We start from the raw sequence: 24,431 nt of genomic DNA on the forward strand, positions 1-24,431 counted from the left end.
CCCCAATTTGCATCTGGCTATCTAGATAAGCAGTTTGCATAATTTTATGCAAATCTGTCTCCTTGTTGGTGAGGCATCTCCCTTCCTTTTAATGCAATACATTGCACTGCAGTGATGGGGCAGGCATAGGAAGGTGCCTGGAGAGCTTGGCCTTCTCTTGGAACAGCCTGTGATGACTCTGCTGACAATATGCAGATGGAAGGAGTTGGAGGTGCTTCCAAGTCCCCATTCAAAGTTGCCACCCAGAGCAAAGGCAGGTTTAGGGCAGCGCGACCTGGGTGCTGAGCCTAGGGGGCGCTGCAGGGCCTCTCAACAAGGACAGAATAAATTGAGCAGAACAAAAGGTGAGAGGTGGGTGGGAGCTCAACTTCAGCCTTGCATAGGACGTCCCTAAATTTGAAAGACTAAAGTCCACCCTGACCTGGGTTTGTCCCTGGAATGCAAGGATACTGCTGTGCTTTCACTTTCTGACAAGGTCGCTCTTCAGCTATTGAGTAATGGTTTTCAGAGCCAAGGCATTTCCCCTTTAGTCCCTTTAATGTTTTTTTCCCCCATTCTTTGTGGGGGCTCCAGGGGATCTGCAGCAGGGCAATAATTCTTTTTAATTGGTATGCATGTACATAAAAATCAATATTTCTGTATGAAGCTTTGTTTGGCTCTTTTCCCTGCAGTAAACCTATAGATGTGATTTGACGGTAATTTTCTTTTCCCCTGTCCCTTTCGCTCCTTTTTTTCCTTCTGGCGTTGTCAGGAAGAAGCAGTTTAAGTGAAATAAAAATGCGCTATAATAATTTACCATTGTTGTTATTATCATCATCTTCATCACCATTATCATCAATATTATGAATATCACACCACTGGGGTTGCATTTCAGAGAAAGTTCTAACATTGCAGCGGATAAGATGCACACACACACACACACACACACACACTTTCCATGTGTTTAGCTGGGAAGGGAGGTAGGTAAATATCTCTCCCTTGGAGTTAGAAAAGGAAAAGGAAAAAAGCGTATGGCAATTTTAGAATAATTAAAAATACTTATTTTGCTGGATCAGGCTTGGAATACGTGAATCATCTATCTCTAGTGCCTAACACTTTTAACTCTGTTCACTATTTCATCCTGTTTCCACATTGATCTGAATTCTTTTTTTAAAAAAACTTTGTACAAGAACATGCAATTAAATGCATATTTAAATGTGTATTTTCAAACATATTTTCTTACAAAATAACATTTCCAAATGTCTTCTCTCTCAGGAAAGCACATTTTTGAATGAACTTTGAAACCTTTTGTTTTACTCTGAGGTTTCCACATGCCTGTTTTAACCATAACTCTTCCTCTAAGGAGTTTTGGGCATTAAACATTGTTTCACCACTACCTCAACTTTGTCCTCATGGCCAAGTGGAGATTTGAACCCAGGTTCTCCCCAGTTCAAGCCTAACGCTCTGCCTACGAACCCCACATGGCTGGAAGAAGCAGAGCATTGCTGCCTGAGAATTCTCTCTGGCTGCCTCTGATCTTCCTGGGTACACAATAAAAATGGATGATGGTGTCCTGATGATGGGTCCTTTGCATTGGCCAGACTTCCATGCATATGCCAGAGTTGGCAAGGCAGGCATAACTCATCAATTACATGATGACACTGATGCGTTTTGGAGCAGCTGCCTTGGGGCCTTGGCAAATGTCTTGACCAAATTGCCCCGTGGAGCCAGCCTTGATCATTCAATGATCATTTGGGAAAGCAAGGCGATGAAGGAGGGAGGGAAAAAAACCAACAACCCATAACTTTTCTTTTTAAAAGCAAGCTTGCAAGGATAGGGGGGAAATGAGATAATCTAAATGCTCATTAGCAAGAGAATATTAGGAGGGCGGGCTGTGGTGCTATAATCCAAAGGGAGTGTCGTCTGTTGGCTTAAGGGGTTGGCTAGACTTTTCTACCTTCTGCACATATGGTGCAGTTGGCAGCACAGGCCCTAACTGGGTACAAGCTGGTGTGTTTTGGAGCCATCGATCTCAGCCTGCATCCCTGCAGCGTCCCTAGACCACCCTGGCTGAGTCTGGCTGGGTACCTCCATTCTCTCCATCTCCCCACCACTGCGCCAGTCATGCGAAGTTTTATTCATGTGACATGAGAACATCTTTCACCAGATTTATTAGTAATAGTAGCATTATTCTTGCCAAGAGCAAATGCCTTGAATTCCTGCCTGCATCTGTGAGGTAAGAAAGCCTAGCTCTTTCCAGCTTGCAGGTCTGAAGGTGAGCCTACCTAATCCAAACTTTCCAAAAACAAGTTGCGAACTGAAGAAACACAACCTTCCTTCAAAATCCACACTTCTTCCAATTTTGGGATGCAATTCTCCAAGCAAACAAGGTGTACCAAAAATGCCTGTTGTTACAGGTCTGGTGTAACAGAGTTTGGGGGTGCAAGGGTTAGAATGTTGGGCAAGGTTAGAAATTAAGGAAGGGTAGGATTCAGGTAATATTTGGAGTATGGGAGGGACGATGCCAGGCCAATGAAAGTTACAGGCTAAGCTTCTCTTCCAGGTCAAGGATAGAAGTCTTCAAAACTGACAAAAGGTGGGGGGAACAAGTCATTAATTCATCAATGGAAACCATCAACCAGGCAGGAGGCTCTGCTGGTGAGGGGAGGAGGTTGCCAAGGAGGCTGGTGTGTGATGTGAAATTTAGAGGTTGGGGAAGAAGGGCTGAGCTGCTGTGAAGGCCAGAACCATCTTGGCAGGCTGGGAAAGAAGCATGGAGATGTCTGAGAATCCAGTGCTGTGCTGCTGTGAAGGATGGGCTGCTCCTGAGATGTGAATGCTGTGTACTTTCATTGAAAGCTTCCAGTCTAAATATGTGTAAATAAATCGTATTTCAAAGACACCACAGACTCCACCGCGCCTCATTTCCCCCAACAGAACACAGACCCTGGCTGAGTTCCAAGACACCTTAGAATCTCGTGCACTGCTCGGCAGAGATTGGGTTGGCCAGGAGCCATACAATGTGGTAAGTGTGCAAAACAAAATTGCATATAGACACAAAAATTGCATAGGAAAATGTGCACCTTAAGAAAAGATGCACATTGATGCATTGAGATGCCGATTGCTTTTCACGAGGACTTTTAAAATTAACAAAACAAAACGCAAAGAAGAACTGTACTTAAGACTTGGAAAATGAGAAAGAGAAAAAATAGGGAGTCAGCTACACAGCTGCAATTATAACATTATAAGTGCATGACAAAAATGTGACACCAGATGGCGGTGTAAAGCTCAATGGCTAATTGTATACAGTGGTACCTCGGTTTATGAACACAATTGGTTCCGGAAGTCTATTCATAAACTGAAGCGTTCATAAATTGAAGCGAACTTTCTCATTGAAAGTAATGGAAAGTGGATTAATCTGTTCCTGACGGTTCCGCAGAGTACTCAACCTGAAGCGTACTTAACCCGAAACATGGGTGTAATTGGTTCCGGAAGTCTGTTCATAAACTGAAGCATTCATAAACTGAAGCGAACTTTCCCATGGAAAGTAATGGAAAGAGAATTAATCCATTCCAGATGGGTCCGCGGCGTTCATAAACCGAAAATTCATAAACCGAGGTTCCACTGTATATATACTGTATACAGTACATATATATTTATATCGGGTTTTCCCCCCATAGCATTTCCATAGCGTTTTTTATATCTCTGTAGTTCTGGCCCAAGAGTGATGTATTTGCCCAGTCCTACCCTCTATTGACTCATATCTATCATGGTAAAACACCCACAGCCATATAACATTTTAATGCTAACCCCCACGAGGGTCTCTGAAACCCCCCTCATTTTTGCAGGAGACAAGTGACCCTGCAAAAACGGGGTTGTTCTCGCCTAGTTTTACTTCAGATAAAGTTTTCCCTGCTCCCACCCCCAACAATCAATTCATTGTATGGGAAATGAAGGGAGGCAGAAGCAGAAACAGCACTTCCCCCTACTTTCTCCCAGCAATTCCTTATGACTTCCCACTTACTAATAATCAGGGGTACCTTTACCTTTTAAAGCTCTCTTTATGAATTTGCACTAGTTGCTGATATTATTCTTGTTATTCTTTCTCCTCCTCCTCTTTTTAATTTATTACCCACCCTAAGGCCAGAGAGTGAGTCACAGCAACTTAAAACACAACATTAAAACAGCTTTTAAAGTTTCCAAATTACAGAGAATGCAGCCACAGAAAAACGGGATGGGTTCTGAAATTACACAGCTCAGGTGTCAAAGGCTCTGAGCACTTTCAGAGCATCTTTTACAAGTTTGCAAGCTGGTCTTTTTCTAGCATGCAGGTGAGGTGAGTGGTGGGGAAAGCTTCGCAGTAGCTCAGTTGCTTAGAGTGTGGTGCTGATAATGCCAAGGTTTCAGGTTCGATCCCCACAAGGGACAGCTGCATATTCCTGCGTAGGGAGCTGGACTAGATGATCCTCGGGGTTCCTTCCGATTCTACAATTCTGTGATTCTATAACTCATGGATCATGTGTTCCTAAAATTACCCACCAGATGGCAACCTTCCCTAACACACAAGCATATCAGTCTTTCAATATTCTTATATTATGCTCTCTCTCTTAAAAAAATTCTTATATTTTAATGCTATATTTAATTCTATAATTCTGTAGTTTTAATAATAATAATAATAATAATAATAATAATAATAATAATAATAGGAAGTTGAACTATGGTGTCATAGTAGTGTCTTATAGAGCTATTTCTCCTTTTGAGTTCTCCACTCCCACAGCATTGGAATGCAATTAATAGTACCTCCACTATGCTTCTGAATGCCAGTGGCTGGAAACCGCAGGAGGGGTGAGAATAGGATGCTGGACTAGATAGGCCACTGGCCTGATCCTGCAGACTCTTCTTATGTTCTTAGCAGGAGAAACACCAAAGTCATGTTTACGGTGGTGCGATTCAATAACCCAGATACCTTGCCTGCATGCAAGTTGATATTGCATGTCATGTAAACACAGGCGAATTTGCAAAAAACAAACAAGTGACAAACAAACCAGGTCCTGTAATCTCTGCAGCTGCAGAAGACCTAATGCCATGCTAAGCACAGTAATAAATTAATAGTGTGTGATGGGGCGGCTGAACTTGCTGTCTGAACAGCAGCAGAGATGTGGGAGGAAAGCACAGTTTTTAATGGATACGCAATGCATGCGCCGTTTGTCCCCTGCTGGGCTCTGGATGTGTGTTTGCCATGAATTTAATTGCTGAGCTGTTTTAATGCACTGGGGTTTTTCTTGTTTTTTATACTGTCTTATGCAATTTTATTGTTCACACCGCTCAGAGAGAATTCTAAGCGGTGAACAAACATCACTGGATGAAAGTGGCTGTGGGGAGGGCTGCACTTGGGGGGGGGCATTGCCTATCACAGGGGGAGGGAAACTTTTTTCGATCCAAGGCTACATTCCCTTCTGTGCAACATCCCAAGGGCCACAAGGCAGTGGTGGACAGGGTTGGAGGCAAAAGTGGTTGGAGCTGATTATGAAACTTTTACCTTTGCACATAAGGTAGGCTACTTTCTACGCAAATGCTCTCAAACATCTCTCAAAGACAGCTCCCATCACCCAAAAACATTCAGGCTGCAAAGCACGGGGGGGGGGCTGGATTTGCCCCCCAGGCTGCAGGCTCCTTACCCTCGATCCATTAGAAAATGTAGCCATGCTTTGCCACTGTTTGATGCATCATGTTATCTCATTGTGTCTGGGGCAGGTGCCAGCCCTCAGCGCAAAAGCAACATCAATCGTCAGAGCGACACCACAACTGACTGTTCTGCAACCTAATAATGTGGCCATGTTTAAGCCATCACCTGTCAGTTATTGCACCCACATCTGACTTTGTGTGGGTCCACAAATTGAAAAAGGATAGATGGCAGCGTGGTGTAGTGGTTAGAGTGTCAGACTAGGACACTGGAGACTAGAGTTCAAATCCTTGCTCAGCCGTGAAGCTGACCTTAGACCAGTTACCATCTCTCAGTGTGACCTACCTCACAGGGTTGGTGTGAGGATAAATTGGAGAGTGGAGAAGAGAACCATGTACGCCGCTTCAAGCTCCTTGGAGGAAAGGTGGGATAAAATGTAATAATATGAAAACTAATAATGATATGCATCCATTCCTACTTTGGCTCAGCTCTGTTTCAAACAGAGGGAAAGCTTGTCACCCTGCCAGCGCATTACACAGAAGCAGCAATGTATAAAAGCTTCTTGCTGTGGGCTTCTCTGGCAAATCACAGCGCTTCACTCAGGAGCATCACACTGTCTGTGGAGTCCTGGCGCCCCTTCCTTAGGAATCATGGGTTAAGAAGTGTGTATAGAAGTTTCTGCTTCCATGTGGAAGGTTGCCATGGAAAAGAGATCTTCCAACAGTAGCAAAATTTGGAGCAGTCTTTGGTGTTTGTTCTATGCCAAAGCAACTGTGTCAGGCAAGGACTCATTTGCGAAGTGATCATGAGGAAGAATTGCACTTGCTACTTAGGAAGATTCCCGCCTCCCCCCCCCCTTAAAACTGAAGCTTCTTTTCTTTGAAGCAATTCTGAATTGAGATGGCTTTTTCAACAGTGCATCATGATACCGGTAAAAGCCAGGCAAGCCTTTCTGGGGAATCCCTGTTATTTATTTAGTTATTTGCAAAATAATTTTAAAAAACCCCTGTACTATCAAAAAAAATCACAGTCATGAAAATGTAAGATGAACAATAACATTGCATTCAGAGAAAACATCAAGAATACATCACAAAGCAGCAGATCAACTGAGAACACCAAAGATAAACAGATCACTTCTCAGGGAAAGCCTGAGTTTCAGTCAGGTGCCTAAATGCCAGTGTGGTATATGCCTGCCTGATGTTCATTCAAAGCACATGCCAAAGGGTCACCATGCTGATGATACTGAGCATAAGATGAACCTATGGAAAATACAACACGACTGAGAGCATCTCTTCCTTATGCCCATAGCCCATGATTCAGAGGTTAATTCCAAATAGTGGGCGATATAAATAAACAGTGTTTGATGTTTTAATTTGCTGGAAGCTGCCCAGGTGGCTGGGGCAACCCATTCAGATGGGCGGCATAATAATAATAATATGTTTGTTGTTGTTGTTGACGCGGGTGTGGTTTGGTCTAAAACACAGAAGGTTGGCGGTTCGAATCCCCACGATGGGGTGAGCTCCCGTTGCTCGGTTACAGCTCCTCCCAACCTAGCACGCCAGTGCAAGTAGATAAATAGGTACCGCTGCGGTGGGAAGGTAAATGGCGTTCTGGCTTCTGTTACGGTGCCCTGTTGTGCCAGAAGCAGTTTAGTCATGCTGGCAACATTACCCAGAAAGCAGTCTGCGAACAAATGCCGGCTCCCTTGGCCTGAAAGCGAGATGAGTGCTGCAACCTCATAGTTGCCTTTGACTGGTCTTAACCGTCCAGGGGTCCTTTATCTTAACCTATCTTTATAACAAAAACACACATGCTTTTGAAATGTAGTGTGGTTTCCAAAACTAAATCAAAAGGGGCTTTCAACTGGGCATTTCCACACCACATGGATAAGGGGTGCAGTTCTGCTCCATATTTCTTTGTAGAAGTATTTAAACACTGCCCTATCACAAAACATTAGGATGGGGGTACAGCGGCATAGACAATACCCTTTAAAAGCAACACTACGAAATGACCAGCTACTCAAGAATTCTTTTTAGGCCTCCTGGCTTTAAAAAAATGAATGAAAAGTCATCAACAGAAAGTGAAAGCGAGGGTGCCAGCATAGGACCAGTGTCATTAAATGCCTTGTTTCTGGTTGGGGTCAGTTGGACTTTATTAACACAAGAAACAACTAGCAGGTCTCCTCTGGAAGATCTCACATTGAGAACACCTCAATGTGGTGTGGAACAGGCACAACAATTCGCAACGGGACCTCTGCAGCATCCAGCAAAAACCTACTATAACTTAAATGGCCTTTATTTCTTTAAATGTTGCTTTGAGAACCAAACCCATCTATCCCTCATATCTGACAGACCCAGTATGAGGCAGATTAGGAATACCATAAGCAGTGGTTAGAGGTTTCAGGTATCAGTCGCCTCACAGGGTCCCCTGCCAAGAATGTGCTTTTCTGCTCCAGAACAGGTTGTACTACATAACTAATAACATGGAAAGGAAATAACATGTGTTTTCTGCAGGATTTGAGGCCTTGACACTTTGTACTACATTGTGGCAAATGCTTCTTTCCTCTCATCACCTCTTCCCTCTGTCCACGCAGCAGCTATAATGTTTGGACGGTGAATCATCTGGTTCCTGTGTCCAGGATACTGTCATTTTTAAAATAATAATTGTGGTTACTTTACCACCCAGGGCGACATTTTCCACCTCATGGCAAAAACACAAGAGTCCTGCTGCATCAGACCAAAGGCCCATCTAATCCTGCATTTTGCTCTTACAGTGACCAACCAGAGACCTCTTGGAAGCCTTCAAGCTGGACATGAGCACAGTAGCCATCTTTTGCTCAAGCAGTGGTGACCATGGAGACCTCGGGGTCTCAAATTTCAGTGGCACTCTGTGTGGCACCAAAATCCACCCCCCTGTAGCGCCCAAGAAGCTCTGCACCCTGTGTGACCACACTGGTTGTGCTCCCCTAGACCTGCCTTTGCAAGAAGAAACTCCTTTCACCTGTCTTGAATGTTCTAAAATACAGCTTCATTGGGTGACATAAGGTTCTAGTATTATGAGCTTCTCTCTGTCCATGCCATACATAATTTTATATACTTTCTATCAAATCTCCCATAACCCATCTGCTTTCAAGATTGAAAAGCCCCCAAATGCTGTTGCCTTTCATCAGAGGGTAGTTGCTCCATCCCCTTGATTGCTATAATTGCCATTTGGTTCCAGAAGAGCCCTGCTAGACAAAGATTTGTCTAGCCAAGCATCAGGTTTTCACACAGGCCAACCAGATGCCTATTGGCAGCCTGCGAGCAGAGCATGAGTTCAACAGGACTCTCAAGCTTGATCTCTAAGCAATCAGTATTGCTCTTGATACCGGAAGTATCGGTGGTCAGCTATCAAATCTCTTTACTGCTTTCAAGCCATTTCTGGAGTTCTGTATTGGACTCGGTCTAGCCCCAAAGAACAAGATTCTTAGGGGTACCTCTTTTGCCAAGGTTTGTGTGAAGAGGCTCTTCCTGTTTCCATCACCTCTGGAGGCAGCAGATCCCATTGCAGGACCCAGCCTCAACAGTGGGACTCTGAGTACTTTGCTGTTGATGTGACAGACATAGGGTGGTAGGCAACGAATCAGATCTGATAGTGCAAGGATTTCCACTTGTGCAATGAAACCTCTCCTCCCTCTTCCCTCCCCAGGAAATTTAATATAGCAGCCACCTGGCACTGCCAAGGAGCCATTTACAGGGCAACTGTGACGCTGGGTGGGAGGGAGTGATTGTAGGTTTCAGCATTGACAGGCTCGTAAATATAGAGGAACAGCAGTGGTTTGAGCCAAACTGAACCCACTATGTAAACAGTGCAACAGGGAATTACTTTACTGCTAAATTTAATGTGGGAGTCAACCACTGCTGTTTTCGAGACAAGTACGCACACATGAAGGGCGTTTAAGGCTGAAGCTTTGAAACAGTGAATTGGCATGCAGGTTTTGAGTTAATAAATGTGTTTATTTACTTGATATTTATTTTTGAAATACCCTTCATCATAATGATCTTAGGATAGGGTACAATGTCTAGTTAGTGATTTACTTTATACGATTGTATTTGTTGGCTAAATATACATACGGTTCTTCATTCAAGGATCACAGAGCAGTTTACAACAATTTACAACCATTATATCCAGTCGTGACCGACTCTGGGGTTGCGGTGCTCATCTCGCATTATTGGCCGAGGGAGCCGGCGTACAGCTTCCAGGTCATGTGGCCAGCATGACAAAGCCGCTTCTGGCGAACCAGAGTAGCACACGGAAACGCCGTTTACCTTCCCGCTGTAGTGGTACCTATTTATCTACTTGCACTTTGACGTGCTTTCGAACTGCTAGGTTGGCAGGAGCTGGGACCGAGCAATGGGAGCTCACCCCATTGCAGGGATTCGAACTGCCGACCTTCATGATCGGCAAGCCCTAGGCTCTGTGGTTTAACCCACAGCGCTACCCGCGTCCCACAGAAACCATAAGGGCCACAAATTACAGAAAGAGTGGGTCATAAGAGCACCCACTCCTCTTTTCCAGCCTATTCTTGGGCTGCAAGATCAAGGGGAATTAATTTGGCAATTAGCAGAGGGGCTAAAATCAGCTTGGAGCCAGTTATTAACTTAGAAGACTTCTTCACCTGTTCAAGATTCCAGAGCCAGAGTAGGATGCATTACCGTCACTCTGATTTGGCTACAGCTTTCAAGGCATGATGCTGCCTTGAAGCCAAGCAAGAGAATGGGTTATTCACCTTGGCACTCTGGAGTTATTATTAGAGGCAGAGCCATAGCTCTGTGGCACAGCTTCTGCTTTGCATGCAGAAAGTCCCAGTTTCAATCCCTGGCATCTCAGGGTAGGGCTGGGAGAGACCTCAGTCTGAAATCCAAGGGAGCAGCTGCCAGTCAGTGTAGGCAAAACTGAGCTGGATAGATCAATTGTCAGACTTAATAGAAGGCAGCGTCCTTTGTTCCTGCGTCAAGTAAGGAAAGGGGAGAAATTCAGTTCAGCTTGCACTCTAATGCAGACCTACCCGGTTTGCACTTCCCATTACAATATGTGGACAGAAATGCAAAATTTATGAGAAATGCAAAATTTGGGTGGTTCCCAAACAAAAAGAAGTATACACAAATCTGTATATTTGGGGAAATCTTGCATTAAAATGCATATGTTAAGTGAAAATAACATCCCCAAATGTTCCATATTAGGGGGAATTGCTTGTAAACAAAAATGCCTACCAAAAATGTGTGCATTAGAGGGGAAATGTACAGATCCTAACAAATTTTAATGAGTTTGTTATTTTTTTAAAAAATCACAAACGGATGGAGAAATAGGATACACTGGTCTTAAATGTGAAGCTAGGAGAAACCAAAGTTGACTATTTGCCCATCCCTAGTGACAGGACCCAGGTGGCGCTGTGGTTAAATCACAGAGCCTAGGGCTTGCTGATCAGAAGGTCGGCGGTTCGAATCCCTGTGACGGGGTGAGCTCCCGTTGCTTGGTCCCAGCTCCTGCCAACCTAGCAGTTCGAAAGCACGTCAAAATGCAAGTAGATAAATAGGAACCGCTACAGCGGGAAGGTAAACGGCGTTCCATGTGCTGCTCTGGTTTGCCAGAAGCGGCTTTGTCATGCTGGCCACATGACCTGGAAGCTATACGCCGGCTTCCTCGGCCAATAATGCGAGATGAGCGCGCAACCCCAGAGTCGGTCACGACTGGACCTAATGGTCAGGGGTCCCTTTACCTTTACCTAGTGACAGGACCACAAAACAGGCAATGATGTATGGAGGCAGATAAGGAGGGGGCTTCCTGAAACTTTGACCCTCCCCTCTTGCATCCTCAATTTTCGAGACAATAAAGTTCTAAAAGTATGTTTTCAGGACCCTCCCTAGCCCCTTGTAACTGCAATTTGTTTTAACTGTTTTTCATACTGAACTTTAACTTCTTGTAACTTGGTTCTGGGACCTGTTGGTGAAGGACAGGTAATAAAATTATTATTATTAAAGAGGATGATGGAACTTTTAGCTCTAAGATGTGCGACTCGTAACCAGGAGAACCTGCTCAATTTGAGCTCCTTAGCATGAAAAATTGCTCTCATCTTCCAACAGGTGGCAACATAAGAAGCTACTTCTCAGAAGATAAGGATGCACCTTGTCGCATTTCCTTTTCTAAAAACCTAACTGCCTTTATCACAGGCCTTTCTGTGCATTGATTTTTTTTTAAGTGTTCATTAAATTTCTCATCTGATGAGGCAGGTGCGCCTTCTGCAAAGCACAGCAAGGAGAGGCGTGCAGCATTGCTAGAGTTGAGGCGTTTGGAACAAAAGGCCTTGCGTTCACTAACATTAGGGTACCTTGTGTGAATGGAAGCGTGTGTGCAGAAAAGTTCTTAAAGTTTGCAATTTGGTGCCAGAAGTGAAGCAAGAAGAAAAGTAGGAACACTTCTGGCAGCTTTCAGGGAGAAGAGTTCTCTGCTTTCATATTAAAACAGCAGCACATAGGAAGACGGTAAAAAGAAAAAAAGAAACTGCCAGGTTTCTATTGATGGTCCAGATTAGAAAGAAATATTTCTCCCCCTGTGATTATAATCTCTTAGCTAAGCATCACCTCCACAGTCAAAGGAGTCTTGAGAGACAAATTAGATTCTTGGCTCTACGTTTCCCACACTGTTCAACAAGCACACGATGTCACGATGATACCCAGTAATCTTCCCCGCATGAGGGAAGCTTGGAAAACATGTACTTAGATTTGGTTGTGTGTGTTTTGTAAGCCGCCGGGTGTGTGTTTTCCGCAATTAACATCCTTTAAAAAAAAAAAAGCTCTGATTTATCTGCGGCAGGTTATATCGCACCTCCTCCCTGTGCATGAAAAGCTGGCGGAAGGAAAGGCTGTCAGATTACCTGGAATGTTTGTAATGTAATTGCACCTGAGAGGTCCAAGGGGCCTTATTGCAGCCTGCCCCAGCCTGGTGCTTCCCAGAGGTTTTGACTACAACTTCATCAGCCCAAGCCAACATGATCATGCTCACTGTGACTGTGGCAGTTTGCAGTCGAAAATGATAATAGATCTTGGCTACTAGCTCTTAATGGGATGCAGGTGACGCTGTGGGTTAAACCACAGAGCCTAGGGCTTGCTGATCGGAAGGTCGGCAGTTCGAATCCCTGCGATGGGGTGAGCTCCCGTTGCTCGGTTCCAGCTCCTGCCAACCTAGCAGTTCGAAAGCACGTCAAAGTGCAAGTAGATAAATAGGTACCGCTACAGCAGGAAGGTAAACGGCGTTTCCGTGTGCTCCTCTGGTTTGCCAGAAGCGGCTTTGTCATGCTGGCCACATGATGTGGAAGCTGTATGCCGGCTCCCTTGTCCAATAACACAAGATGAGTGCCGCAACCCCAGAGTCGGTCACAACTGGACCTAATGGTCAGGGGTCCCTTTACGTTTACCTTTTACTAGCTCTTAATAGCCTTGGCCTCTAAGACTTTGTCTAGTCCTCTTTTAGAGCCATCCAAGTTGATGGCCGTCACAGCCTCCTGTGGCAGGTAGTTTAGTTCCATAGTTTAACTCTGCAAATAAATTCTTTCTTTGATCTGTCCTGCACACCTAACAATCATCTCCATTGGATGTCCACAAGTTCTAGCGCTATGAGAGAGGGAGAAGAACTCTTCTCTACTCACTTTCTAAATTAATCACACTTTCCCCAATCAGGGGCTAAAGAAGTTGCAGTGACCAAAATCTTTTGTCCTGTATACCCCTGCTTAACACCCTGCCCTGTTTCCCTGTGGAGCCTACCACGACTCTACAAAACTTGGGAATGTGCAAGCCATGGGCTTCTGCTGCTTATTGGAGCAATTTAATATGTTTTCCAAAGCTGGATTCATCTCCAGGCTTACAGTCCTTTAATATCCGGTCTGGTTCATAGTGTTAAATTTATTTCTGTAATATAATGCTATTATTTCAGCAGGCAAAAACAACAAAAAATGCACATGGGGGAAACACTAAGCATTTCAATGCTCCTATAATTTGTACACATTGTCCCTGCACATACCATCTGAACAAATAGCTTAATTTCACCACATAGTCATTATTCATGTAATTTGGGCAAATGCATTCCAAAAATAAAAAAGTGGGTGATTAGAATGGGTTGCATCCATCTTCCTTTGGAGCTGTTCCATGCATGTCTGAAGTAGATCCCACTAGGTCAAATGGAATGAACTCTCCAGGAAGCATTCGTTGGATTGCAACCCTGGGCTGAGAGCAGCTAAATGACTCAGATTTTTAAACAACTTAGAATTAGCACCCAGGAGTGTGGTGTAGTGGTTAGAGCAGGGGTATTCAATGTGGTGCCCTCCAGCTGTTGTTGGACTCCAACTCCCATGAATCCCTGACCATTGTCGGTGCTGCGAGGGGAGGATGGGAGTTGTAATCTTATGATGTCATCCATCTAATTCTAGATAAGAGCATCTGTTTAGGACTGCTCACCAGTTCAAGCACCCCACTCAGCTATGAAGCTCACTGCATGATTTTGGGCCAATCGCCACCTCGCAACATAATCTACCTCTCAGGGTTGATGTGAGGATAAAGGTCGGAGGAAGAAATGGACAGTCATGTGTATCATATCTTAAGTTTCTTGGAGGAGAGAGTGGTTGCTGGCATCCATCTCTCTTGAGAAACAATGGAGTGTGCCTCTGAGAGTGAAGTCAAACCGCAATGTTAGGAGAAGTGACCTCTCTGGGGTGCAAGCCTGGGCCGTGTGTATGGAGGTCCTGGGCTGTTCAGACAACAAGACCTCCCTCTTAGCCTCACTAATGTGGATGAAAGGAAAGCACAGCAATATGTTTGGCACCAACTTGGCTACAGGAGTTTCCAGAAGGAAGTGCACAACCGTCTAAGAGACACTACTCCAGATCTGTAACCGTCTAAGAGACACAACTCCAGATCTGCCTTTACTTCTCCCAAAGATGTCCCTCAAGGCAGCAGAGGTTTAGAATCAGAGTTTTCCTTCTCCTAGACTGCCACCTTCCCAGGGTGACAAGCCCCATCTACCCCTCAATTCCCTCTACAGCACATACAAAAACCGTTGGCCATTAGACCCACTATTGGTCTCGTCCACTCCTGGAGCCTGTTTCCTCATGCAGGGGAAGTCCCTAACTCACTGAGGATTTGAAACCCATTGCCTATCTTCACCTGGTTTAGCCGGCCAAATGAAGCCATTCCCGGGGTGTGGCTGTTGTCGCATGCAGACAGCTTCCGGGAGCCACAGGCAAGAGCTGAGTGTTGGGTGGGGACCAAAGGTTGACATATTATCCAGAAGGAGCACAACGCATGCCCAACCCCTACCACCCCTCCCCGAACACCCCATGCATCCCAGGAGGAGAGGTCCTCCACTCAGGCAAGCAAGAATATGCATTTAAGTCAGGCAAATACAGTCAAGAGTGCCAAGCAGGGCTTGTGAGGGGTGTGGTCAATGTGTGAACTCGGTCACAGTAACTTGGATCTAGGGTTCTAAACAATGGTTTGTCCTCGAAACAATGACTTGCTGTGTTCTCTCTGCATGTTGCCAATGCAACATTAAAGCATTTGTCACTTACCAGCTGCTCCACAGGACAGGACATTCCTAAACCCCTCTTCCCCTTCACTAAATTTCTGGGTTTTTAAAATTTATTTTAATACTGCAATACCTTGCACTACATGCTCTCACTGAAATCCTGCACATAGGTGGATTAGCTTTGTCTCCCAATGAAGTCAACAGGATTTAAACAGTGTAACTACTTGCAGGATTACAGCCACTCCTCCCATCAGTGTACTCTGCCAATTTGGAGCAGCCAACCCTCTTTAGCTATGACCTTACAGTACACTTCCAGGCCTTCATCCCAGGAATTCAGGCCAAATTGAGCATCAGAAGGAGCCTTGCACAGGATGCCACGAGTTGAGTCGGGGTCTCTAGGTGCAATGAGCAAAGAGGAAAGGGGAAAAAGAGTCAAATGGTTCAGCTTACTTTCCTCTGGTGGTCTCGAAGCTGGGCTTTTTGAGATCTGCATTCTGCTTGCTGCTATCGTCTGAGTGCCTGGAAGACCTGCTCACCATAGTCCCTTGGTTTCCCCCAGAAACGTCCTTTGGAGGAAGGCGATTCCAAGGATGGTATTGTGGAGGAACCGCTGCATTGCTAGGCAGGATGAATCGCTTCCCATTGGGAGAGCCGCTGTCACTGTTATTCCCTGGGCTAGGAGTTATCGTAAGGGCCAAGGGTGTCTTCTGCTCTGCTGGAGTTTGCAATCCCTGTGCCTCCTTCGTGGCTAGAGGAGAACTGTGCTTTACACCTTCCTCTTGGCTTGCATTCAGCAAAGCAGCCGGCTTCTCCAAAGTAGGAGGCAGGGAGGTTGCCAATATGTTTCTGAGGTCCTGCGTTTCAGTTGAAGTCAAGCCCAGGTGGCTGCTCTCCACTTCACTCTCCACCGCAGGTGTGCTGGTTGCATCGGCTTCTGAACTGCTGCATCCCAAGGCCAGCAAGCTCAGCAGCAAGAATACCTCCCTCATTCTCTTGGCTTGTGAGAACTTCACAGCGACTCTCTCATATAGAAGACTCTGGACGCTTCCCTGTCTCAAAGCCGCTGCTTTCACAATAAACCTGCAGTGAATCCCCGGTTGGGGATTTTATTTGTGGCGGAGAGAGGAAACAGGTTTTTGAGTGTTTGAAGCCAGACCGAGGAAGCTCTCTTTCCTGTTTCGATGGATTCCTCTGTGACCTGCGACCTCTTGGAGCTCTGGAGCCAGTAAGTTGTAGGGGAAAGCAAAGAGGGGTGCCTTTGTTGGAGCTACAGGATGAGGAATAATGGCACAATGCGAACGTGGAAATATACTGTCCATGAAACTGCTTCAAGGGGGATGGGTGGGGAATAAGAAGTGCTGAGTAACTTCCTTTTGACATTGGTTAGTAGCAAAGAACATGAGAGACCTGCCCAATATGATGGAATCCTAAAGTCCTACTGAGCACACGCTGAGCACATGCCAAACAGCTTCCAAGCAACACATGTCACTACTCAACTGTTTTTTCTGCCACAATGGCCCAGATGCAGCCCTGCTCCCACTGTAGCTATTTTTGCACTCTTTTGAGGCCAGAGTGGATATGCTTAAAAACCTCCAGTGAAGGAGAGTCCACAACAGGCCTGGAGTAACCATTAAGCAAAATATGCATCAAGGGAAAGGGGGCACAACAGAAAATTTCCATAGCCGAATTCCCCATAGACCACATGGTGCAGCTGAACAAAAACAGGCTCCCACAATAAATGGAATTAAAATACTACAACAACAAGTAAATAGATAAATATAAATAAAGTGGAAGTGTACACAAATAACAATTATTTTCCATCATACCGTAGGTTTCCTTTCATTTCGGGGGGGGGGATTATTTTACGGTTTATTATCATTTATATTTTGAATTAGATATATATGAGGAGACCAAAATCTTTTAAGTGTTTAGGGCTTCTAAATCTGGCCCTGGTCCACAACCTCCTGATGGAGTCCACTCGATTGTGGAATGGACTCCCACTGGAATCTCCTTCATTGGAGGTTTTTAAGCAGAGGTTGGATGGCCATATGTCATGGATGCTTTAGTTGAGATTCCTGGATTGCAGGGGGTTGGACTAGATGGCACTTGGGGCCCCTTCCAACTCTACGATTATATGATTCTGTGCACCCATGCAGCCCTGACCTCACCACTGCCCTTCCTCACCCCACTCCATCACCATCCAGGGATGCTGCAGTACCTCTGGTGTTGAGAGGGCAGGTAAGGACTTAGGAAGCCGCCTTATAGCGAATCAGACCATTGGTCCATCTAGCCTAGCCTTGTTAACACTAACTGGCGGCAGCTCTCTGGGGCTTTTAATCAAGGGTCTTCCTGGAGATGCCAGGGATTGAACCTGAGGTCATTTGAATGCAAATCAGGGACTCTAGCACTGAACTATGGAGGTTCGCCAAGCTGCATACAGCCTGGTATTGAAGTGAAGAATCTGGCGCAGTCATTGCAAAAAAAAGCGGGCCTTTTTGTTGCAGCCTGCCAAAGATTGTGGAGTGCACAAACTAATTGTAACTGAAAGGCGGTCATCTTCTCTCAGAGCAAGTCTGGGCAGCTGCTGAAGTGGCCTCCTGAATTATCTGCCGCGAGTGGAAAAGGTTCCTCACATCACTGCAGCTGACAGCATCTCATTAGCGACACTTCTCAGGAATGGGCAAAGGCTGCTGAAGACATAAACAACGCCGATTAGCTAGGCAGAGCTGCTGCGCTAAGTTAAAGCTGTAATGGTTGATAATGTGCTGGGCAAAGTGGGAAGGAAGCCAGGACAGTGACAACGGAGCCAGATGCCCCAGATTCCTCCTGCGTATGTGGCCTTGTGCTTTCAGAAGCCAGACACTCAGGTTTTTGAGCCTGGGAGACACCTCCACAAAAGGGTAATTGCTATGTAGGTAAAAGTAATAGGAAGCAGGATTTAATAGGACAGGGGAGCAAAAGCCCAGGCGCCAGCATTTCAGGGTGGCCGATCAGCAGTCGAGGCTACAATCAATTACCCTTCATTACAAGCACACCTCAAAGTAGATGCCATAGCAATCTGAATTTATGTGCAGGGGACAGAGCTTCCCCCCAATTTTAGAAGGGAATGGATGGAAATTGAGCCCACAATTGGACTAGAGACCCCAAAAAAGAAGGGGAAAGGGGTGCTTGGTGTGTTGTGGAGCCAGCATATGTCTCCTAGACATGGACTTGACATGGAGACGATGGCCAGCTTGATTACTGAGCTCAACGCTCTAGGATCCCACCCCGCAGGGTTGGTGTCGACCTTTCAGAGTTCCTGCAGAGAAACTGTGGGTTTTGAAAGAGATGAGGAACAACAAGGGAATCTGTGGAGCAGTTTTGATTTTATTTCATTTTCTTAGCCGCTCTTCATTGAAAACACAATTTCAGAGCAGGTCACGCCTTCTTTACTCACCTCAAGGTGTAGGTATCACATATTAGGGTAGTCACGAGGGGGAGCACAGCTTCGGTTCCTTTTGGTACTAGGATCTCTCCGCTTTGCATTTTTTCAATTTTAAATTTAGTTCACATTTCCACATCAATTGGCATTTTTTTTAATGAAAAAAAAGAAGTCATCATGAAACTTTTCTTGATATCTATGTTTACATGAACATTTTTTGCAAAGCATTTCCTTCTAACATTTTGATGTTATTTTCACCAGCGTATAGTCATTTATTTGCATTTTTGGTACACAACATTGCATTGCTGCCTCGAACTGTGGAGGCAGAGCACAGCCATCATGGTTCATAGGCATTGATAACCTTCTCCTCCATGAATTGGTCTAATCCTCTTTAATATGCACAAAGAGTTGGGGGAAAGTGCCAGGGCTTGGTTTTGTTGTAATATGTTTTGGTAATGTAATACCCACCCCCCTTCTTATGAAAAGAGAAGTGAGAACATTTTGGTCTTCACAGGAGGTTTAGAAAATAGATAGTTTATAGCTGGACACCATTGCAACACTCAAAAGATAAATCACAGGATTTCTTAAGACGATGGAGTTACTGCTTACAAAAGAGAAGTGAATGCAAGCTGGTGCAATATGTTTCTGGGAAGGGTTTTTGGGGTTCCCCTGTCCTTCCACACTCATCATGGAAGGGAATTGTGAAAAGCGCCAACGTCATTTCTTAGTACCGATGACGAAAAATGAAACCATATGTTTGGAGAAAGGAAGGAGTACAAACAAAGTTGTGTATTGTAGCTGGGTTCAAAGGTTGTTTAGAAGATGGTAATGTATGGGCCACAGTTCACAAGAATCTAAGAAGAGTCCGTCTGGATCAGACCAAAGAGCTATCTAAGCCACCATCCTGTCTCTCACACTGGTGAACCAGATGCCTTTGGGAAGCCCGGAAGCAGGAAGTGAGAGCAATAGCAACTGGTATTCAGAGGCATGCTACGGTTGCCAGCCTTCAAACAAGCCAGGATATCAAAGCACAGTGTGAAGCTGGTTTAAACACGCTGGCTTTTTCTGAAGCTGGCAACTATAATTTCCTGGTTCCACCGGAACAGGAAACTATGGTTAATTAGAGGCTTCCTGGTTTAATTGTGGCTTCTGCAAAGAAAGGGGTAAAGCAACTCTATGAGCCAGCAAAAGATGAGATACGATTCTCCAAACTAGCTGAAGTTATTGAAAAAGGTCCATCGTTTAGCTTTCATATTGTTGCAAGCCACCCTAATCTCTGAGCAGTGTGAGATTCCAAGGGTACCAGGCATGGTTACCAGGGGCTGAGTTTCCTTTTGGACAATGAGACACAGTGGAGACTGTGGTGTCTTTATGATATATGGTTTATTTACACAACCTGAGTCTACAATGGAGAGAGTGCAGAGCATTCACATCCCCACGAGGGCCCTGTTCCTTCCATTGCTGTAGCCTCAGATTCCAGGAGAGCCCAAACATCAGGTCTGACCCTCTCTGCAACACAATGATGCTCTCCCCCCCCCCGTTCCAGCTTGCAAAATGCAACTGTTCCGCCTTCCGCCTACCTCATCCCACACTGCAATTCTGCCCCTCCCTCCTGAAACTCTGTCCTTTTGTCTCTGGTAACTCAGGGAGGGGTTTCCCCCATTTGCTTTCTCAACCAGAGAGTCTCTTAATGGGTCATCAGCCATTTCTTTGTGCTCTTTTAATGGTCCATCTCTCCAGGCAATGATTTCATCAGAAAGCCAGCCTTGGTCATAATTTAACATGCTAAATTCAACATGTCTGGCACCCTGGAATTAGAAGCGTGGCCCAGAATTAGAAGACACCCCACAAATGTAACAACAATATGTACACACAATCCTGCAATCAGTGCTAACTTTCCAAAGGAGAGGAGTGAGGATGCTGACATCAAACAACATCAGAAAGATGAATAGTACTAATAAAATGGAATAGTCCATCAAACTTTATAAGAAATAAGGTACTGTTGCCTATGGTTGGAAGTGGAAGGATAACAAGAGTAATTGATCCTCTCCCCTCCCCTCCGCTGCCACTGCCCTCCTCTGATTTGTTACTTCTATGATAAAATATGCTGTAAGTCTTTCTTCTGGACTATTCTTCATTCATCACCTTCCTCAATCATATTTAATGGAGTAACAAATGCTGGCTTTGAATATGATCAGCCTCAGAAGCACAGAATGTGGGAAAGTGCAGTGGATACCAAGTATTTGGCTGCCATTCGACTGCATAATAGACACGCTCATTCTCTTGTTTCTAATATTGTTCAAGAAGACTATGTAAAGTCAGGCCTCACCTGCATTATCGAGTTAAAGCAGTATCATACCACTTTAAACTGTTGTGACTTCCCCCAAAGAATCCTGGAAGCTGTGGGGTTTTCTTAGGAATGCTGAGAACTGTTAGCGCTAAAGCACTGCAGTTTCCATGAAAATTCACCGGCATTTTAGTGTGATTTTCTCCCAAGCACAATTTTGTATGCAATTTTGACTAATGTACACATTTTTGCAAGCAATTCCCCCTAATATACTGTATTTTTATCTTTGTGAACACATTCATTTTTAGGCACCCTTTCCACTATTATATCCATTTTTGTAAACATTGGTGGAAGAACCGCATCACGAAATTTCAGGTATGTGCACATTTTTGAAGGATAGCTTTGTTTCGGTTCCCATATTGTTTTTGGAAAAGGCAAATTCGATAGATTTGGTTTTAAATGTGAACCAAATTAATTTTCTCGCCCATTCCTAAATCAAGTTGATGGGGGGAAATTAGGTTTTTTATTAAGAAAAAGCTCACACTCATGTCTGTTTATGGTGCCTAATGTACTTCCCCCCCATGAGAGGCAGTGATGCCTTCTGCTTTGTGTCACAAGAGATGCTGCCATACTCAGAATACTCACTCTTCATCTTTAAGCTTGAGGCAAAATAATTCTCTTGAGATCATAAAGGAAAAGATTGGAGGGAGGAGCTATAAAACAGAAACCCCAGATTCTCCCATGGAAAGCAGAGTACAAAGGCATGGATCTGTGACTCCTCCTTTTCATTATTCATGAACTGGCCGTTCTTCTTTCAAGCAGGTGAAAGCACATTCCTCCTGAGCAAAGAGCACGTGATTTCTTGATACAATCAAGCGCCATTGTGAAGCGGATCCTATTTGCTCTGCATCTGGATTTACTGATGGCCTCTCTTCATATGATTTACCACTGTCCATCTTCTGACTGTGGGGAGACAGTAGAAGAAAACACACATCTCACTAAGGGCTGGTGGGATTGTGGCTGGAAGCATGGGAGGTTTCATAAAAGATGGGGTTGTTGCGCTGGCATGGTTACGGCACTTGTTACCAGACACATAAATCAGGAACCATATTATAGAGATTCTGGCTCTCCCAGGTTCCATATATCACTGCCTCCCGCTTCTCAGTATCACCGCGAGGAAGGCAAAGAGCCTATAAAAATCAATATTTTTGGTCTAGCAGGAAACCTTAGTTGTTTTTTATTTACTACCAGTAGCTGTGTTGAACGGTACACACTCAAGAGGATGAGTACATATTAAGCCTTTACATCAAAGAGTTGAGGATGTCTTTTTTTCTTAACTAAGCACCCTCCATCTAAGGGTGAATATTGGAAGAAACATTGGACCGATCTAATGCTTTTTCTCATAATGGTGAGATATAGGAAGCTGTCGGATGGACTAACTTTGCAGGTTAAGACACTCTTGATCAACAGAGTATGAAGACGACCGGGATAGGTGGGTGGGAAGAAAGCCTTCCATGTTGATTGGGGATGACCCGTAGAGTTCAGGGGGAGTGCTGCCTTCCAGACATTGTTGGGCTACAACTCCCATCCGCCACAGCCAGCATGGTCAGTGACCAGCAACTGGGAGTTGTAGTCCAGCAAGAAGGGAATCATGTTGGCCTCTTCGTGGCAACTGGATCACAAGACGTTGCCCATAATTATGTTCTGAGGGGATCCCATTTTAGGAAAATAATGAGGTCACCATTGAATGACCTAAATCTATCACCTAGCTGTCTATAGCTATAGTGCAAAGGATTAACTGAAAGGTCCCAATAAAACTGAGTGAGCTGCTGCAATAAAATAATTTAACAATGAAATGTCAAATGCAATATGCAAGCAAAATATCCTCCCCTCCCCAATAAATTACTTTCCATTTCCAGAAAAGCTCCTCTTTGAGACCTCAAGCAAAATGTGTGCTTAGTTAAGTTCAGGGGTGTGATAAAATGACGAAAGCGAGCTTATTAAATGAACCTGCTCCTTGGTATTTTTAAACCTCTTGCAGTAAAAGCTGAGGACAAAGGCAAAGCACAGCATACATTGGTTTGTACTGTACTCCTACTCGTAAGAAAATGATGAAAGTCCTCCATCTTATTTCAATGGTTCACATTCTGTTTTTTTCTGCTAGGAGCTAGGATGAACAAAGGAGATCGGTTGCCCTGATCCCTCACATATTGGGTTCCATCTTGACACACACAGGCAGAGAGTTTCTGAACAAGGGATTCTTAAACATTGCAAAATTGATAACAATGATTTCGTTTGCAAGTGGAAGGTGCCTCTCAAACACTGAAGAGAATGTTAATGGGAGAAGGACTTTGATACAAAAGATGGTGCAGATTTAGGCCCCATCTGCACTATTCATTTAAAAGTGCCATGCCACATTCTGATTCAGGAAGAAACCTTTTCCCAGCGTCCTCATGGTCTTTCTCCAAAAGACTTAGGGTGAAGTGCAGGTGAATGGGATGGAGACATTGCGGAAGCCGAGAAGCAGCCACAATACAGCTGGGACTAACGAACCAAGTTTTTAATTATCTTTAGTGTAAGTAGTCAAGAGGGATGTGGGTGGCGCTGTGGTCTAAACCACAGGGCCTAGGGCTTGCCGATCAGAAGGTCGGGGGTTCGAATCCCTACGACGGGGTGAGCTCCCGTTGCTCAGTCCTAGCGCCTTCCCACATAGCGGTTCGAAAGCACGTCAAAGTGCAAGTAGATAAATAGGTACCGCTCCAGCAGGAAGGTGTTTCCGTGCACTGCTCTGGTTCGCCAGAAGCAGATTAGTCATGCTGGCCACATGACCCAAAAAGCTGTCTGCGGACAAACGCTGGCTCCCTTGGCCAGTAAAGCGAGATGAGCGCCGCAACCCCAGAGTCGTCCACGACTGGACTTAACAGTTAGGGGTCCTTTTTACCTTTAAATAGTCAAGAAGGCAGTTTCTGCATTTTCTGTTGAGGGAAATGTGGGCAGATGAGGCTCACCAACCTGGGAATGTGACCCATCTAGTGAAGGAAAACTCTGATCCTAAATCTCCACTTCCTTGTGGCCATACTTATTCAAGAGAAAATATATTCAGGAGTAAAGGCGAAGGACTAAACGCTACACAAATCCAGAGGGCAGCCCCATGACAGTTGGATGGCACCTCGTACGCCTCCTTCCTGCAACTCCTGCAGCCAAGCTGGTGCCAAATATATTACTATCACCTGTGTGGAGCCTCAATCATTAGACAAGTTTCAACAGCCAACACATGGTGTCAGAAGTGGGGTTGTTCTACACAGACCAATACCAACAAAAAATAAAGTGCAGCAGAACAAGAAATGGAAATGGAAATACTGCAAAGAATTGAGAGCAGTGAAGGGAGCTGTACAAAACCCTTTTATTAAACCAATTAATTGGCCACTATGGTTCAGACCTTTAATTTAATAGTTAAAATCCAACCAACCAACACAGGAGCCAATATGTGAAATAAGCTAGTATAC

General features: G+C 44.7%; 1 protein-coding gene across 2 annotated transcripts in view; it reads right to left on the reverse strand.

The window, feature by feature from the left end:
- The window catches only part of MMRN1 (multimerin 1), a 71,962-nt gene extending 55,637 nt beyond the window's left edge, over window positions 1–16,325 (reverse strand). For both annotated transcript variants that reach the window (XM_035113051.3, XM_035113050.3), the window contains exon 1: window positions 15,668–16,325. In XM_035113051.3, coding sequence (XP_034968942.2) covers window positions 15,668–16,206 — 539 coding nt within the window. In that variant the 5' untranslated portion in view covers window positions 16,207–16,325. The remainder of the gene's footprint in view (window positions 1–15,667) is intronic.
- Between the last annotated feature and the right edge of the window lie 8,106 nt (window positions 16,326–24,431).

Source organism: Zootoca vivipara, chromosome Z1, assembly GCF_965207765.1.
Source record: "Zootoca vivipara chromosome Z1, rZooViv2.hap1.1, whole genome shotgun sequence".
Taxonomy (NCBI): Eukaryota; Metazoa; Chordata; class Lepidosauria; order Squamata; family Lacertidae; genus Zootoca; species Zootoca vivipara.